Genomic DNA, 18,323 nt, shown 5'->3' with positions numbered 1-18,323 from the left:
GCAAGAACACTGGAGTGGGTTGCCATTTCCTTCTCCAATGCATGAAAGTGAAAAGTGAAAGGGAAGTCGCTCAGTCGTGTCCGACCCTCAGTGACCCCATGGACTGCAGCCCACCAGGCTCCTCTGCCCATGGGATTTTCCAGGCAAGAGTACTGGAGTGGGGTGCCATTGCCTTCTCTGACATGTTGATGAGTTGAATGTAAATAAGAAGCAACAGAAGGATTCAGATTTTCTTTCAAAAACTGGCTTAAGCATGAAGGGGGAAAATATCCAGTTGTCAAAATAGGCTTGAGGTTTTGCTGAACCCAGTTCTGGAGAGCAATATGTTTTTGCCAAACTCTAAATACTGCAGGGTTAAACCTTCCCTCTAACCAATTAGATAATTGTCACTTCATTTTATGGATTTCTTAATGGTTTCTTCTTCTTTTTAAATGCAAAGAAAACAATTAGCCTTGTCTCAGTGTAGTTTTGTTAGTATTTCCATAATTAAATAATTACTTCAACCCTGAATTAAAAACTGTCCTGCTGTCTCTAGGTACAGTAAGCTGGCAGCTGTTTTAAATAACCCTTGAGAGTGGTCAGGTTAAGGACTCAATTTATGACCTTATAAATTAACACAAGGAAACCTACTCCATAATGCAACAGACAATTCTATTTATAATACTTAATTAAGCCTCTCCAGTCTCTAACAAAACCCATTTGTGACCTTTCATTTCAACCTCACCCAAATGCAAGTCTCCTGAGATGATACGTGTTAATATGTGAATGTTGATTGAATTTGCTGGCATTATGGTTGGGCATTAAATAGCTGACAGTCTGGATAAATTAGCTCCTGATAGCTCACTAATCAAATGTAAGAAGAAAATGTCAAGTTGGGCAGCATTGATGAAACTCTTTATCAAAGCCCTGGGCTGGAGGGAGGTAGAAAGAAAGGAAAATGTCATGTCTAACATTGCCTGCAAACACTTGCTCTGAATTTCAGAAAATCTTGGCATCCAACAGAAAGTATCAGAATTGAATTGAAGGATGGCTGTGGGCAGCCATTCTTGGTGGTCTCATTTATCTGCTGTTTCCTCAGGCTGCCCTCTCTTAGCTTGATACAGAAAACCCAAAGTGATAAACAATCCAATGCTGTTTTACCTAAGATATAAAAAATAGTGGAGATATCTGGAAAATTGCAAGTAACTCAGAAAGCTACAAATTGTGGGTAATTTGGAGACATAGAAAGTCCTCCTGGGAACAGGCCCTAGAAGGAGAAAGGAAGCATATACTACGTGGACATTTCTGTGGTCCGTGGGAATTGCAGTGACCTGAACACAGAAATTCAGCCTTGTGGCCTGGCATTTCAGAATATGTGTGGAGAGTCTCATCAAGTTTTAGAATTGTTCAGGGAATTTTCATACGTCTTCCTGAATCAGGAAAATAGATTTCTTTCTTTTTTGTCCATCATATTCAAGAGTCAACATAATGTGATATTTCTGGCTCCACTGTGAGTCTTTAGGTAAGTTCGTCATTTCATTGCTCCAGTTTTCTCATCTGCAAATGGGAACCATAACAGCACCTACTTTATAAGGTTGTTGTGAGGAATAGAGTTAATACATATAAAGGCTTTACACAGTGCCTGGAGCGTGGTAAGCACCATGTAAGCCTTGGCTGTTATCCTCATAGCATCTCCATAAAATCTTTCTCCTGTGGGCTCTCTCCTTTCCCAGGGCCACTATAGCAGTCAGGTCAGGCTGTCATGACCTCTCTCCTGAATAAAATAGCTTCCTAATTTATTTCCTTATTCCAAATCCACATGTCTTCCAATACACTGTATGTGCGTGTGTGCTAAGTCACTTCAGTCGTGTCTGACTCTCTGCAACCCTATAGACTGTAGCCCGCCAGGCTCCTCTCTTCATGGGATTCTCCAGGCAAGAATACTGGAGTGGGTTGCCATGCCCTCCCCAGGGAATATTCCTGACCCAGGGATTGAACCCGTGTATTTTATGTCTCCTGCATTTGCAGGTGGGTTCTGTACCACTAGTACCACTGGGAAGCTACATCACACACATGCTGGAACCTAAATGCTTGAAAAATCTACTTCTGATTTTGTCCCTATCTTATTCAGTGGTCTGCAGAGTTCATCAGATAAAGCCTAAATTCCTTAACCTTGATTTCAAGCCTCATTCTATCCCTCCCTTCTAACCCTAGTTCCACTTTCCAATTGTATATTTCACTGCTTCTTCTCATGAACTCTGTCCTGGAGCCACTTGGAGCTTGCACTGCAAGCTCCCTTGCTCTCCTCTACTTGTTATGGTATGTTTTTGCTTTTGTATGTGCGCTCACTGTTCCCTTCACTTGGAGTTCACTTTTCTTTGAATATCTTCTGGCTCAAATCTCAGCCATCCGTAAAAGCCAGGCCCAGTTGCCACTGCTTCACTGGGGCCTTTCCAGTTCTATCATTTAACTATCCCTCTCCTTCTCTGATCTCCAATATTATTGTTGTTTTAATTATCAACCCTAGTTACCTGCTATTACAGCTACTAATTCATATGCCCCCTATTCAGTATGTGCTATATCTTTAACCTCTGAGCCCTGTAGACAGAGGTGGCTTCTTTAGCGTGTCCTACTCAGAACTGTCGACAAGTGAATGCTATACACAGAGGAGGTGCTTGCTCTGCAAGCAAGAATGAAATATTAATACTATTAGTCTGTGACACTCTCCATCACCTTATCACTCTCTGTGTGAATGCCTATGGAAATACTTCAGCTTGAAAAAGTAAATGGGATGAAAAAAATCTTTTCAGCAGGAAAAACAAACATGCAAAATGTGCAATTGCTCCTCAAACAGCAGTTCGTATTTTGAGGAGAAGCAGTGACAAAAATATTTGGAATCCAGTACCTTTATATCTGGTTACTACAGCTGCATTGACACTGAGAGGCTCTTGAAAGCTGACAGTGAGTGATGTGCTGCTGGTTACCATGAGACAAGCACTGGTGGGTGCTTCGGGGGCTCCTGGGACAGAAAGAGAAACACAAGGATCTTAACAGAGCAAATCCTTTTCAAACAATGTTCCTGTCTCTTCAAAGGATACCCTGAAACACACACGATGGAGACATTTGTTTGTAGAGCCTAATAGCTTTTGCCTTTGAGCATTTTCATTAGAAGTCTCAATGGCCTTTATTTGTTGCCATCGTGGTCTTATTTGAGCATTAGAACATCTTCTGAAGGGGTAAATAATACCAGTTAAGCCTTCTCAAAGTATCTTAGAAACACAATAGAAGATTGGGCTGGACCAGTGGAGAGGAGGTCAGAAAGTGTTAGCAGGAATCAATATTGTAGGTAGAACTACTTTTATGTAAATCATTTCACTGGAGCCTTTTTGCAACCCTGTTGGGTAGAAAGAATGAGTAACCACATCCACACTTTTAGGATGAGGAAACTTCAACCCAAAGAGGCCGAATTACTGGTTCAAGAACACAGTAAAGATATAGCTAGGATGAAAGTCCATGGCTTCAGATGCCCAATTCTGGGCTCTTCCCAGTATGGAATGCTAACTTGACTTGCTCTCACTCTGCCTTCCATGACATCAGATACTATTTTTCTAAGAAAGACTTCATGGGCAAATGTCATGCCCACTAACCCCAGGTTTTAAAGGACGTCTGTTACTCAGGGTACTTTTTGACACCCAGAAGATGTTTTTTAATTTAGAAAAAAATTTTAAAATGGCATCAAGTTAATGATTTGATGATTCTAGTATTAATTCTAGTATTAATCTATCCTAAATGAGATACAATGGTAAATGCATTTATTGAAACAGTTGCTTAAAATAATTTCAACAATTATTGAAATGCTTTTTATTTAAAGCATGTTATTAGCATTACTAAAGGGATTGTTAATATTAAAAGCAACCTTTCATGAATGTTACTTAAGCTATTTGCTTCAAGAGAAAGGATTAGGCCTAGATTTGGTAGTTAGAATACCATACTACAGAAAACAAGAATTTCTCTGCCTTTGGTGTTTATCACGAAGCAGAGGCAGATAGTTCCCAAACTAAGGAACTGAGCTTTTCCTTATATTAAACATTTCAAGTCTAATTTTTTTGTTGTTTAAATAAGATCACCTTTTGGAATAAGAGTTTAATGTTTTACAAGTGTTCAGATTGTATATGAATTTTTATATTAGGGTGACACTAAGCCGTGCCTTCCAATGCTAAGGAGTATTATCCCGAAACAAAGCTTTTCTTGAATTAACAAAAAGAACTGGTAAAGAGAATGGAAGTGCAGACAAAAGCATAATTCATAGGTTGGTTATCCTTCTCTGTTGGCTGTAGTAACTGAAGGTCAGTTTATATAAGCTGTATATAGTAGAGAGTTGAAAACAACTTAATCTTGAACTTGAAGCAGAAACTGGACAGATAGGCAAACAAGTATTTTTCCACCTCCACATCTCAAAATGAAGCCACTTAGGGAATCAGACCATCCAGGCCATTAGACATTAGGGTGTAGCGGGAGGAAGGAGCTAGATGAGTGTGACACGATGGAGGGCAGCCAACAGTATTAAAGCCTCATGGCTGTGGTCAAAGAACCTATCAGGAGCCAGAAAATCAAGCAAGACAAAAGCCCCTTTGACAGCCTCCCAGAACCCCTGCTCAAAGAGGCTGACAACGGCCATCCGTGATCCCTCGAGTGGCAAAAAATCAGCGAAAGAAGTCCTGCTGTCTCAAACCAGGGTTCAGTTAGTTAAACGAACAAGTCCTCTGCTTATACTCACTGGCATGTTCAAAGCCTGTTTTCATGCGTCTGTAGAGTCGGTACCTCCACTCCCAAGCTTTCAGCTGTTTCTCTTTCTCTGTGTTGTCCAGACTGAATCCTTCATTCTCCACCTGAGCAGACAGTTCGCTCACCCTCTCCTGGGCTTCCTGCACCAGTGTGTTGAGGTGTATAGATCGGCTTTCCAGGCTGACAACTGGAAGGAAAGAAATGGGCTGACTCGCTTTTTCTTTCTGGGCAAACGCTGCTTTGTTGACAGGGTATCTGGGAGTCTACTACGAGTTTTTAAAAATGCCTGGGGCAAGTGGAATCTATATTCATTATTAGCTATCTTACTGTGATAAGGTCTAATTGGTGACACAACTAGATTAAATGGTAAACATATCAGTTTAAGAGATTCCCATTGCCCTCTGGCCCAAATAGCTGCCTAGCAGAGGTCATTAGAATGCCGCTGGCAGAGGCCCACTTCTCTTTCATGGTGCACGTACTTGTTTCCGGATCTTCAGAGGTACAAACACTTACGGGCAAAAGATTGTAGGACTAGCAAGGTCTTAAGGAAAGTCATTCATGAGGCAAGTTGCATTCTGCGGAAGATGTGTTTTTGGTTTTTGCTGTGTTTTTGTTTTTGTAGAACCTGATCAAATCTTCTGTTTTTATACTCTTTCTAGCTCATAGGGATTTTACTTAGTGGTAATTTTGTTATTGTTAGTCAATTTATTTATTGCTCACAGAGAGTCGCTCAGTCGTGTCTGACTCTTTGTGACACCATGGACTATATAGTCCATGGAATTTTCCAGGCCAGAATACTGGAGTGGGTAGCCTACCCCTTCGCCAGGGGATCTTCCCAACCCAGGGATTGTTAACGAAGTGTTCCACTATTGCTGCCACAATAGAACCAGTGAGTCCTGATGGTTGGATGACTTGGGTGTGATCTTTGATCAATTCTACCCTTTAATTGTGCTCTGACTGTGCGAATGATTTCTAGAGATGCCCGTGCCCAAGAGAGCAAGTTATACTAACTCCTCTTGCCAAGAAAGGTTGTCAGGCTTGGTATTTTTTTTTAATTCAGTGTGTGTAATAATCTTTATTTGATTCACATCATATTATTTACCCAACCTGTGTGAGTGAACGTTCATGTCAGTGACAGAACATTTCAAATTCTTATGTCAGGTTGGGAGTCTGCTTCTTGCTGTCCAGTCATGGCACTCATGCATGTGAGGGCCTGCCTAGGTGGTCTCTTGGCCACTTCAGTGGAGCTCTTCCTGGTTAGTGATAAATAAGAGAAGAGAACCTTAGCATGCATAGGGTAGAGGATTACACAAATAATATAACAGAGCAGAACCAGGTTCTGCAGATCTGTCACCAAAACGTGTTTGACACCCTCTGTGACCAAAACAATATTTCCCCCTGGTGGGTGGGAAAGATATCTAACCATTTTATTCTTCGAATTAAGAGGGAAAATATTATGAAGATAACACCAAGTGAAAAATTTTAGGTGTATTTTGAAATGGAAATTACGTGGTTATATATTCATATTGTCGTGTGTTCATAGGCATGTTTGCATTAATTACAGGAAATGAATACTAATTTATTATTGCCCCTGCTTACCATCAATCTAAATTTATTTACAGATGAAGTCAATGAAAAATTAGTTGAGTCTTTTTCGTTTTTTCTTTCTTTTTAAAGTTGCTGTTTAGAACACTCAGGACTGTGTTTTGCTGCAGATTTGTCATGGTTAATGCATGTTGCTGTAGCAGTCAATCATGTACTCTAAATACTGTCACACTTTTTTTTAAAGCCTCAGTCATGAGCCATGACAGAAAAATAAACAAACAAATATAGAGCTAAAAAACTCTTTCACTGAGAAGCTACACTATGCAGAACCCCTTGGGAAGGCTAAAGGAGGCCAGAATAAATGATAATGTAAGTGCTGTGGGTGTAGGGAAGCAATGATGCTGTATGAACACAGAGGTTCTGGAGAAAAAAAAAAATACACATTCCCACACGCAGGCGCATACTCCTGTGGAAAAATTGGCAATATTAGTAGCCTCAAGGTGCAATTTCCTGAAGCAGTGAGATTGACAAGTCAGTACTAAATGCTGTTAATTTAACTAACTTCAGATTAATGGTAGAGTCTGCTATGACTGAAGCCCTCAAACACAGTCTCATTATAGCCTTGCTGGGAAGGTCCTAAATATAGGCATTGACAGTTTAAAACAAATTCGTATACATTTGTGTATTTTTAGACATAGGTTAGGCGTCAGAGTTTGTGTCACAGTTTTCAGGTTGATTAATTGACCCAGTAACTGCACCCTTTACCCACTCCCCCCACCTTCTTCCACTCCAAATTATGGACAAAATGGGGGAATTGTCCTTGCTAAGTCATTCAGTGAGCTTTTTATTGTGAGCCTGATGTTTGAATTGCATGCATGCGTCAACACTTGGGCGATAGACACATGATTTATAAAAATAAATTTTTCTAATACTATGAAATCCCCCCTATTAATTTTTATATCCACAACAGTTATTACTGGTGTGAATTCCAGGTGGTATTTCAGATGGACAGCTTCTCTTGAGCTGTGCTTGGCTCCCCCTGAAATTTTTCCTGCTTTTCCTAGCACAACACATTTTGTTTCTAGACTTTTCCTTTATTCCTAGACTGAAGACTTGATGCTGTTTGAGTTGTAGGGGTAAAAGGACTCTGAATCTTTAAAATAAAGCATTCACCTCTTCATAGAATAACAAGAAAGATACAGAGAATTTTATGGCCGAGTAAGTTTTCCAAGATGGTTTAGCTACTTGTGCTTCTCAAACTGAGACATCTAACTTACAACACAGTATGGTGGTGGTATTGTTGGAGTTCAGTGGGTATCTCTGAAGTCTCAGAATAAATATGTCTGTCTTTCAGGAACATTGAAATTTCTAGGCAGATTTTGATGAAAGCAAATTATTTAGAAGTTAAAACAAGCTCTTCTCTTACGGAGAAGAGTGGAACATATTCCTAAAAAAATGAAGATTAGAAAAGAAAGATTATAGATCTCTTTCTCTCTTTTTTTTCCAGGCTAAGTTCCCAGGTGCCCCTGGGAATATACCTACTCACTTGCTTCCGTTAGAGGTAATTTCATGCACGAGTTGGAGAGGCACTAACTCAGCCAGTGGTTTCAAACCATTTCACCAAGCAAACCTTTTATTATTTTTATCCTATGGATTTTTTAATAGTTTAATAAAACACTCTCTCTTGAAAGATTTTCTTTATTGACTGCCAAATCAGCTGACTTAAAGTAATCATTTTTCTCCCTATTAATAATGACCTATATAACTACCAATAGAAGCATCTGTTCGGCATTAGATAATCAAACCTAACAAACTGAGTTAACGTTTTAAGGAAAAGCAGGTAAACATGATAATCATATTTAGACTGTGTAGTTTTATCTTGAGTAATGATGTGTCTGTTCAGCTTTTTGACACCTTGGAGATTGTTTGGGGAATCTCATTCCTATTTTTTCCACCCAGAATGAGAACGTTTTCAACCCCCTTATTTTTAAAGATAAACTGATATCCAGGGAGGTGGGATGATGTTCCAACTTAAAAACCTTAAACTCGGTGAACTTCCGCTAAACCCAAATGGAATGCAGATCAACCTATTCTTTATGTATTGCTCTTTTCTAAGTGCTATCTATTTGGCGCAAGATTGGTGAGCTTATGTTGGTGGTTCGTTTGGACAGAGAAACTAGGAAGGTTAACATCTATTCTGTGATCAATTTTCCTGCCTGTGACTTCCCTTCTTGGATCCATTCTCCCTTTACTTCTACTCTCTGAGTATTTTCCCCTTGAGTCCGGAACTCCGGGACCTGTTTGCGAGGTTTGGTCTTTTCATTCTTCCTGCAGTTGATCCCTTCCCCAGTCAGGCAGCTATCCCTCTGTGCAGCCATAGCCAGCATAATAGAGGGTCTGTGAGTGTGTGGTGAGCGGTTCGGCTGGGGCAAGACCACTTGGCTCCTGAAATAGGCTCCATGCTATTGTGGTGTTTAATTATCAACAGCATTTCTACCACCCAGTGTTTCTGAGTGGGTATTTGTTCTAAGACCTGCCCAGCTAATTAACTACTGGGGTGGGAACGGGGGGAGGGGCAGGAACTTGGTGTTCAAAGAATACAATTACGGTTACTGTTTAAATCCTGAGATAAGTAATAATCAGACCGAGTGGATTTTCTTCACCATCAGAATCTAACCTACTGACTGGCAACTACTTATTAGCCTTACATTTCTTAATTTTTTTCTTTTACCTTGCAATTGGTGAATTGGGGCCTAAATTGCTTAAAGCTTGAAAAATATAAAGAGTAAAATGTAAACTAATTTTAATTTTTTATTGACAATTCCAGGGAATGATTCATTTGGCTTACTTAAAAAAAATACATTTGCCCATTACTAATGATACGCTATTTTGCAATGTAGTGATAACTTTTCTATTGTCATTGGCATTTCCCTTGTTTTCACTGATGAGAAATACGGGGCAATAAGAGAATCATTTAAACTCAGTGGTAGAAGGATGTTTACCACTAGCCTTAGGTGCCTCTTGTATAGTACCCTTGGTTCTGTGTGATTTTCTTCATGAGGGGAACTCATTGCTCACCAGTGATTGTACACGGAAGACTCTCAGTTAGTACAGGTTTATATAATTTTTATTAAACCCATTGGTCTGTGTTATAGTTAAGAGGCACACAAACATAAATCAAATACTTGTTTTTATAAAATACCTTTGTGTTCTTCCATCAAAAAATAAAAATCTCTTGCCCCAGATACAAATGCTCTGTTTTAGCTTCCATTCAAAAAATATATTATATACTCAGTGGTGTCAATTTCAACCCTATCTTTAATTTCAAAGGAGAAAACAAGGTCACTTATGTATAAACCTTGCATTGTAAGCCAATATCCTCTGGGCCAACAAGAATAGCAGTTAATAAAATTTATCTTTGCTGATCATAAATGACTTGTGATTTCTAACAACCTCACAACTGACTTGTTTCCAGCTAGGAATGTCAAAAGAAGTAATATAGAGATATTTTAATAATTAAATGTTTTTTAATTAAAAAAAACTCAAAACATAAGTTGCAATTTCCCTGTCTTAATAAGGTTCAGGGCTCAAAATTCACCTGGGTCTCAACCCATTGTCTAATTTTCAGGTTTTCCCAAGGACTTTGAGAGTGTGATTCCCAAAACGTTTTAGTGATTTGGAGATTGAACGTTTCATTTCAACTACTGTGAACTTTCTTCTCTTAGAACTCATTACAACTTGGACATGGGGCTCTGGAATGTTTTTCTCTGCTACTTTCAGCAGAATGTGGACACACAAAGTCCACATTATATAGTGTATGTTGTAATTGTTGCTCTTTAAGAAGCTAGAGCTATTGACATAGAGATTTTCTGCCCACGTCTCCCAAACTCCAAGGGGCAAATGGACATTTTCTCTGAAACAAACACACAAAATAATTGAAGAACTTATTTAGAATATCCAAAGCAGATTTCTCCATAATGTCATAGAGGGGTTAAAGATGAAATAAGATAGCTGTAACTTCTGCTTATTTTTTAGTACTGTCCAATAGAAATACAGTGTGTCACATCATTTAAAAATTCCAAGGAGTGACATTAAAAAAGCAAAAAGAAATAGGTGAAATTAATTTTCATGATATATTTAACTTAATAGATCCAAACAGTATCATTTCAACGTGGAATCAGTATAAAATTATTAATTATATATATATGGTATTTAAGCCCTAAAAATTCATTGTAATTTTACATTTAAAACACATTTTAATTTGGACTGGACACATTTCAAGTACTCGACAGTCGTATGTCTATGCCTGACAGTGTAGTTTTAGAACACAAAATCCTACAAACTTTAAAAAGTACTTATATTGGACAGTGTTTTCACAGCACAGACCATACAACAGATGGGTAAAATATTTAAATTCTCTACCAGAAAATCCTGGCTTGTTTTATTTTGTTTCTGAGAGTTATATTGGCTAACAATTTATTTGACCATTTACAACGTGCCAGGGAAATGTTTTAAACCTATTGCGTTTGATTCTCAACAATCTTAGATAGGTAGTAGAGGAGCCAGCCTTTAAGAGACCCCTTAGTGATCTCGCTGTCCTAGTTTTCACACCTTGTACCAGAGCTGATCTGCGCTGGGCATCAAGATCAGCAAGATTCAGCAAAAGTGATAACATATCACCTCTGGTGTTAGGTTACAAAAGAGACTGGTGCTTCCATCTAGGTTGGTCTCTCCCTCTCTTAAATAATGTCCTCTAGGGGAAGCCAAGGAGAAGGCAATGGCACCCCACTCCAGCACTCTTGCCTGGAAAATCCCATGGATGGAGGAGCCTGGTGGGCTGCAGTCCATGGGGTCGCTAAGAGTCGGACAAGACTCACCGACTTCACTTTCAGTTTTCACTTTCATGCATTGGAGAAGGAAATGGCAACCCACTCCCGTGTTCTTGCCTGGAGAATCCCAGGGACGGGGGAGCCTGGTGGGCTACCGTCTATGGGGTCGCACAGAGGCAGACACGACTGAAGTGACTTAGCAGCAGCAGCAGCAGCAGGGGAAGTCAATTGCCATGGTAGGGAGCAGTGCAATGCAGAGGCGCATACAGGAAGGAACACAGACCTCTCACCAGCAGTCACTGGAGTAAGTTTGGAAGTGGATCCTCTGGCGCAATCCTGTCTTTAGAGCAGACCAGTGGTTATGTTGGTCGAATTGAGGGACAGAAGCCTGGACAGTGAGTGTGTGCATGTGCACATGTGGTGTTGGGTTGGCCAACAAAGGTATCTTTATACCTTATGCATGTTTTAATTTTGGGAAAGGAGAATACATTCAGTGTTGCAGGAATATTTAAAAATTAAAAAGAAAAGAGTGAAAGAACAGTTATCAACTCTTGAAAAGCAAGTGACTGGAACTTAGGCTATGGACACCTGATGTCTAAAAAATTATTTGGAAGTAAAAGAGGTAAATTCACTTGATATTTAGTAAAATTATTCCCTTCGAAATTAATAAGGTATTCACACCCTTCAAAAGAAGTAGAAGTAGTCTTGGGATTTATTCAGTTCAACTAAACACATATTTATCAAGTGCCTACTCTTTGATGGGGATAGAGTGACCAATGAGACAAATTTTGCTCTTTGGAGTTTACATTCTAAGGCAGAGGAGAGAGAAAATAAGGAAATCAAAACAGTGAGAAAATATTGTATAGTGATTTCAGTGCTATGCAGAAAACTAAAATAAACTAATGTGATCAGAAGTGGTTACTTGCAGAATAAACTCTTCAGACCTATGTACAACTCTATGCCACCCAGTTCCTCTCACTCAAGCATGGAGGTCAACTGCCTAGGGAGGATGGCCTGAACCCAAGCAAGCTTGCATGAGCCATACATAAACCTCTGTGGTAAGTTCACTGAAATTGGGGGAGGGTATTTTTGTTACTACAGCAAAGTCTAGCCTAATACACTTATCTACATAAAAATGAAATAGGTAAAATCTTGTTTAAAAAATTGGCCTCCCATGCCCAAAACAGTGGATATGGAGAACAGTTCTTGCCTTACATCCTTTTTTTTATATACTTTCTATTGCTGCTCCCAACATCTTTAAATTGCTAAAAGAGACTAAAGATCCCCATAAACTCAAGGTGAAAAAAAAAAAAAAAAGAAAGAGACTTTAGACCTTGGACTTGGTGGCCAAAGAAAGCCTCTCTTGAAGATGTGAAATTTGAACTGAAATGTTAAGAAGGAGTTGGCAATGTAATGATCAAGATTAAAAGCACTCAATCTTTTCAAGCATGGAGAATAGCCATACAAAGGCCCTCTAATAAGATAGTGAGGTGTGTTTAAGGAATGGAATGGAGGTTTGCGTATCACAGGTGAGGGCTTAGCAGTATGGGATAAGGTTTGAGGAGGAGCAAGTTCATAAGTCAGGGTGATGGTTTGTACATCTATTTTAATGAAGCAGACAAAAATATCTGGGGACACATTCTAGAGACCTGCTTAAGCCTTGTCCTTTACATAGTTTTAGTGGCTGAAAATCATTGTCTTTTGAGGGTGGATTTGATTTCAGGAAACCTCTCTAAATCATTGGAAGCCACGTCTGGTAAACAGGGAGGGTGATGACGCTGAGCAATGCTGTTTTGGAACAAAAATCAGGTGTGACTCTGAGCAACGAGTCAGATTTTCTCATAAACTGGCTCTGAGGACAAATCTCGAAGTGTTTAGGGCAATGGCAGCACTGTTGAGGCAAGCGTGGGGTCTCCCATGAGGACCCTGTTACAGGATAACGTTCGTGTGGACTGTAGCCTTCCTGGTGTGTTTGTTTACATAAAGCCAGCCTCATTAGTTTATAGTCACACCTCTTAGACGTGCCCTGAACCAGTCCCAGCACCAGCATGGACCCTCGACTACTGCAGAAACGAGTGGTGCATCCTGACAAGGCTGCCAGATTTTGACATTGGTGTCTGCACCACACTCAGATGACAGCTACTCTGCGATCGCATTTTATGAAGTAACGGAACATAACTAATGCTGGGAGACATTTCCTAGTGCCACAGGCAGTATCCAAGGGAAAGCAAGAGAGAGGAGTTCACAGTGGAATGCAGAGAGGGAGGAGAGGGTCGGGGCAGAAGGGAGAATGCAGCTATAGGAAAGGGCAGAAAGAAGAACAGTCTGCCATGTGATTAATCAGTGTAAAAACAAAAAGTCAGGCTATGTCTGCAACCAAATTTCAAAACAGTGCCTGGAAGACACAGTAATAGCAGCAACAGAAGGTTCCCCACAGTGTAAATTACTGGAAGACAAAGTTTTCTTCATGCATTGTGTGTGTGAATGCGCATGTATGTGTGCTAAAATTCAATACCTGTGATTCCCAACAGCATAAGACAGGTCTTAACATTTCACCTGAAAATTTCTCAGCTCCTACTGTGTGCCAGGTGTTGGGATCGAAAGATGAGATAACATTCATGTGAGTGGCCAGATTTGCATATGGTAGGTGTCCAAAAATAACTAGTTTCTTTATGATCACTGTTTATACAGCCTATGCTGTGCTGTGCTCAGCCACTCAGTCAGGTCCGACTCTGCCTCCCAGGCTCCTCTGTCCATGGGGAAAGCCTAAATGATGCCAAGTAGGTAGCAACCTCAGAAAAGCACCGATGATTCAGTAAACTCCTCTGGAGACTGTGGAAGTGTGAGTCCAAGGGGAGGGCAGGATAGGAGTTGGAATAAGGGAGGGGTTTATGACAGGGGACTTTCAGATACGGAGCAAGTCTTTCTCAGATAGCAGTGGTTCAACTGAGTATGTGTTATAGCAAGGGGGATACTGAGCGGGTAAAAAAATCAAAAAGATAGTCCCCAGGTATCCTGAAGTACCTCTGTGCATTAGTTTTCCTAGGTCTGGTCCTTTGAGATTCTGGGCCTGTTTCCTAAGCTCGGCACACCTATGTGGGATTCTACTTCAATAATGGCTCATGTTTTCTTCTAGAAGGAATGAATATTACTTTGTGCTGCTCACCTAAAGGTGGGAGGAACAGAAAAAAGTTGCCAAATAAAGACAGTTGATTCATCTAACGAGCAGGCTGAAGTTCTGTATATATTTAACCTTGGGGCAGTGTGCAAATTTGGGTGGCCGCTTCTGGCGCTTCGCTTACGAATAAGGAAATGTTCATGGCTGAATTTTGAGCCATGTTTATTAAGAACAGCTCCATATAGCTCTATGAATGGAGGGGTTAAAACCTGGACAACGTGCCTGACCAATGGCTTAGGAGGTTAAGTCCCCAAACACATGTGTGTTTTTATGATTCCTGTTTTGAAATGGAGACAAATACAGAGGACTTTCTTCTGAATTATGTCCAAATCTTTGGTTGGCATAATGAAAAGAGTATTGGGCTGTTTTCAGAAGGGAACACACAGGGGAAGGGAAGACAGAAATTTTACCCTGTTAGAAATCCTGAATATTTGACAGGCAATAGAAGACGAACAGGTGGAGGAGAGTCAGGGAAGAAAGGAACTGAATACCCACATTGTGTCAGGAAGTGGGCTAATACTTTTCTACAAACACCTAAAACATTTAATACTAAATACTAAATACATTTAATACTAAATACCAAAGCATTTAATATAGAAGATCTGGGTTCAAATTGTGGGTCCACCACTTATTAGCTTTGGAGCACTGGATGAATTATTGGTCTTTTGTTATTTCGGGCAACTCTCATCTCACAAACCAGTGGTCAGGATCAAATGTAAGCAAAAGCATTTTCGCAATGTGTAAAATACTCTAAGAACTGAAGACCTCATTGTTAGTGGTATTATTTTTACTCTTCTATCCTGCCTCTACTGCTTCTGTGGAACAGTTTGCAACAGGTGCTTGCTTACCTGGTTCTAGCTGCCAGACTGTTTTTCTCATGGGCTGACTCATACTCACGCACAGAAGCAATTTGATTTCTTTTATACTTGATATATAAAGTGAATTAAAAATCCCTGAAAACAGATTGTGTTCTTCTATCCTGCTTTTTTTCCAACAGAAATGGCAGCTCAGGGCACAGAACAGAACAAAGAAACACACAATGGAATTTTAGCAAATAGCAAAAAGGAAAAGGGAAAGGGGCCCAGTGGCCACAGCCTTCCATACTGGTTACTTGCAAAGAGAATAAATTAGCACAGCAGGACCCCAGGTATGGTATCCCACACACTTGGACTTCAATCCTTGACGCCCTTATTCATTTGCTCGATGTGTGACCTTTGGTCAGTCACATAACCTCTCAGAATCACAAATTCCTCTTCTTCAAAATGGAGTTAATAACATTATCCTGAAGGGCCAGTGTGAAAACTGGAGAGAATGTACGTGGAGATTTCATAGGCCCTCAATCAGCTGTCCTTTGCCATTCTCCCACACGTGGGAGTCTATACACGATCCTGTCTCTTTAACTTTTTGGGTGGCCGAGGTGACTTAGGTATCATATTACCCGGAGGCTAAAAGCTGGGTTTCTCTCTCACTATCCTTTACAACTTGGTGATGATAATGTGGTTATCATCCCACAGGGAATGAGGAAAAACCAGGGATCTTTTCAATGAATTTTCTTTTGGTTTAACTAGATATTTAGTACTTGGGTTCTTTTATGGAGATTTAATTATGCACAAAGGGGATTGAGGGGGATTGGGAGTCTTACTGGTTTCGTGGAAAATGCAGACATTTTTTTGTAGCGTCTCAGGTAAGTAAGAGTAATGTTTCATCCAGCTCGGTGCAGGCAACATCTGGATGAATGGTCTCCTTGTTCCTATAGAATGGGGCTCAGTCTGCATTCTCTGTGTTCAGACCCCTTGATTCTCTCTCCACTGCTCTCTCACTGACATTATTGCAACATAAATTGGAAGGCAGCAAATAAACCTTTCTCATTTCTTCCATCCTTCTTTGCCCATCCATCCAAACCCTCCAGTTCCACTAAAAAGAAGCTGCACTTTTGACGAAGGAGCTCTTACTGAAGAGCCCCATGCTACTGAACCCAAGTCCTCATTCTTTTTGACATGGATGTGGTGAGCTTAGCATTTTTAAAAGAAAGAGTTTTCTGATACAAGGATCTGCCTCTGTACCTAGTCTTTGGGTGGCGGGGTTTTATGAAATTTAGGAGCATAGATGTGACCTCTAATTATATATTTCTTCTCTTTCAGCCTTCTGGGTCTCACCACTTGGAAGTGAGTGAATCAGTATTAGTCAAACTAACAATTTGATGAGTTTACTTTTTTCTTTTAGGAAACATAAAAACGGTGGCTCAGAGCCACTGTGGTCATTGGGTCAGAGAGTTTGCACCTAGGGGAATGTGAGTGCCTACCTCAGAATGTTGTGTGAGGATTAAAGGAGTCAATACATGTAAAGTGCTCAGAATAGTGCCTGGCACAGGGCAAGGGCTGTGTGATTTTATCCCATCCACTCCTGGGCAGGGTCGATGGCCCCAGAGCAGCTCCCTTTGGCAAGTACTATCAGCTCTACTTCAAAATACATTCAGAAAGAAGCCATTCACAAAAGACCACATATTAAATGCTTCCATTTATGTGAAATGTCCAGAATAGGCAAATCTATAGAAATACAAAGTAGCTGTCCAGGGCTGAGAGGAGTGGGCAGTTGGGGGTGTGATAGCAGAAGGGTATGGGGTTTCTTTGGGGGTGATGAAAATGGTCTACAATTGATTGTGGTGATGGTTGCACAAGCCTGTGCAACTAAAAATCTTTACATTATACATGATAAGGGGGTGAATTGTATGGCACGTAAATTATATTTCAATAAAGCTGTTAAAAAAGACATCCAGAATTCCACCCCTGCTCACCATCAATGTCACCACTGTGGTAATCCAAGTAACTGGCATCTGTCTCCTGGACCATTAGAATGGCCTCCTAGCTGGTTTTTACAATTTCACAGTTGCTCTCATCACTGTGTCTTCTCTGCAGAGCACTGCAGGGATCTTTTAAAACGTAAAGCAGAATGTCTTTCTTTTTTTTTTGCCACGTCATGTGGCTTGCAGGATCTTAGTTCCCCGACAGGGATTGAACCTGGGTCCTAGCAGTGAAAGTGCGGAGTTCTAACCATGGGACTGCCAGCGAATTCCCCAGAAGGTGTCTTTCATCTGCTTAAACCATTTCCCTATGTCTCTATCACACAATCAAAGTGAAGCATCTCACCATGGCCTCTCTAATCCCGAACGATCTGGTCCTGGTGACGTCTCCCTCGGCCATCACTCTCCCCTGTGTTCATTTTGCTTTAGCCACTCTGGCCTTCTTGTTCTTCAGAAACATGGCAGTCTCATTCCTGCCTGCCTCAGAACCTTTCTACCTGCCATTCACTCTGCCTAGAATTAGCCCCCAGATCTTCTCATGGATCATTCCTTGCTATCATCTAGGACTAGGAGCAAGTGTCACTACATCAGAGAGACTCCTCTTGCCCAATTCTATTAAAATAGTCCCACTCTATCCATCTCTACCCATTCATTCACTTTATTTCTTCATAGTGTTTATCACCATTTGAATTTATATTTGATTTATTTTCTGGCTTGTTGGAAACCTCCTCCACTGGAATATAAGTTCTATAAATGCAGAGATTTTATCTTGCTCACCACTACACTCCAAATACGTAGAACATGGCCTTTCTTTGGTGTTTGTTGATTAAGTGAATAAATGAATGGAGCCACCATATTGACTGTGAATAGAAAGACACTAACACACACACACACTCATTCTTTTTTCTATCTCATTCTTTTCTCTGTGTATACTTCCTGTGCTATATAGCCTTGTTTGGAGTATTTTGCATATCTTAAAACTTGCATTCAATTCTTAAGAGGAAGTTCCTTTGAGGTTCCTGTTCAATACCACTCCGTATACTCTATTTAAAGTGTAACTGGATGTTTAGACATATAAGCACCATCACTATCTGCATGACAGTTTATGAAACGTGTAAAGGATTTCAGAGCCTATGGTTAGTCAATCATTCTTTCCAACGGCCAGTAATGACTACTTCCGTGGTATAAAACTGGGGTCTGGCCTTAA

The 18,323-nt window shown here is 40.3% G+C and overlaps 1 protein-coding gene across 2 annotated transcripts in view; it reads right to left on the bottom strand.

Moving 5' to 3' along the window:
* Positions 1-18,323, bottom strand: part of ANKFN1 (ankyrin repeat and fibronectin type III domain containing 1) — a 299,993-nt gene that overhangs the window by 139,671 nt on the left and 141,999 nt on the right. For both annotated transcript variants that reach the window (XM_027517947.1, XM_027517945.1), the window contains 2 exons: positions 4,757-4,951; positions 2,885-2,998 (listed from right to left, as the gene is read on the bottom strand). In XM_027517947.1, the coding sequence (XP_027373748.1) occupies positions 2,885-2,998; positions 4,757-4,951 (309 nt within the window). The remainder of the gene's footprint in view (positions 1-2,884; positions 2,999-4,756; positions 4,952-18,323) is intronic.

The sequence above is a fragment of the Bos indicus x Bos taurus genome, chromosome 19, assembly GCF_003369695.1.
Source record: "Bos indicus x Bos taurus breed Angus x Brahman F1 hybrid chromosome 19, Bos_hybrid_MaternalHap_v2.0, whole genome shotgun sequence".
Classification (NCBI taxonomy): Eukaryota; Metazoa; Chordata; class Mammalia; order Artiodactyla; family Bovidae; genus Bos; species Bos indicus x Bos taurus.
Note: the sequence above shows the minus strand (reverse complement) of the source record. Positions and strands in the feature narration are given on the sequence as shown.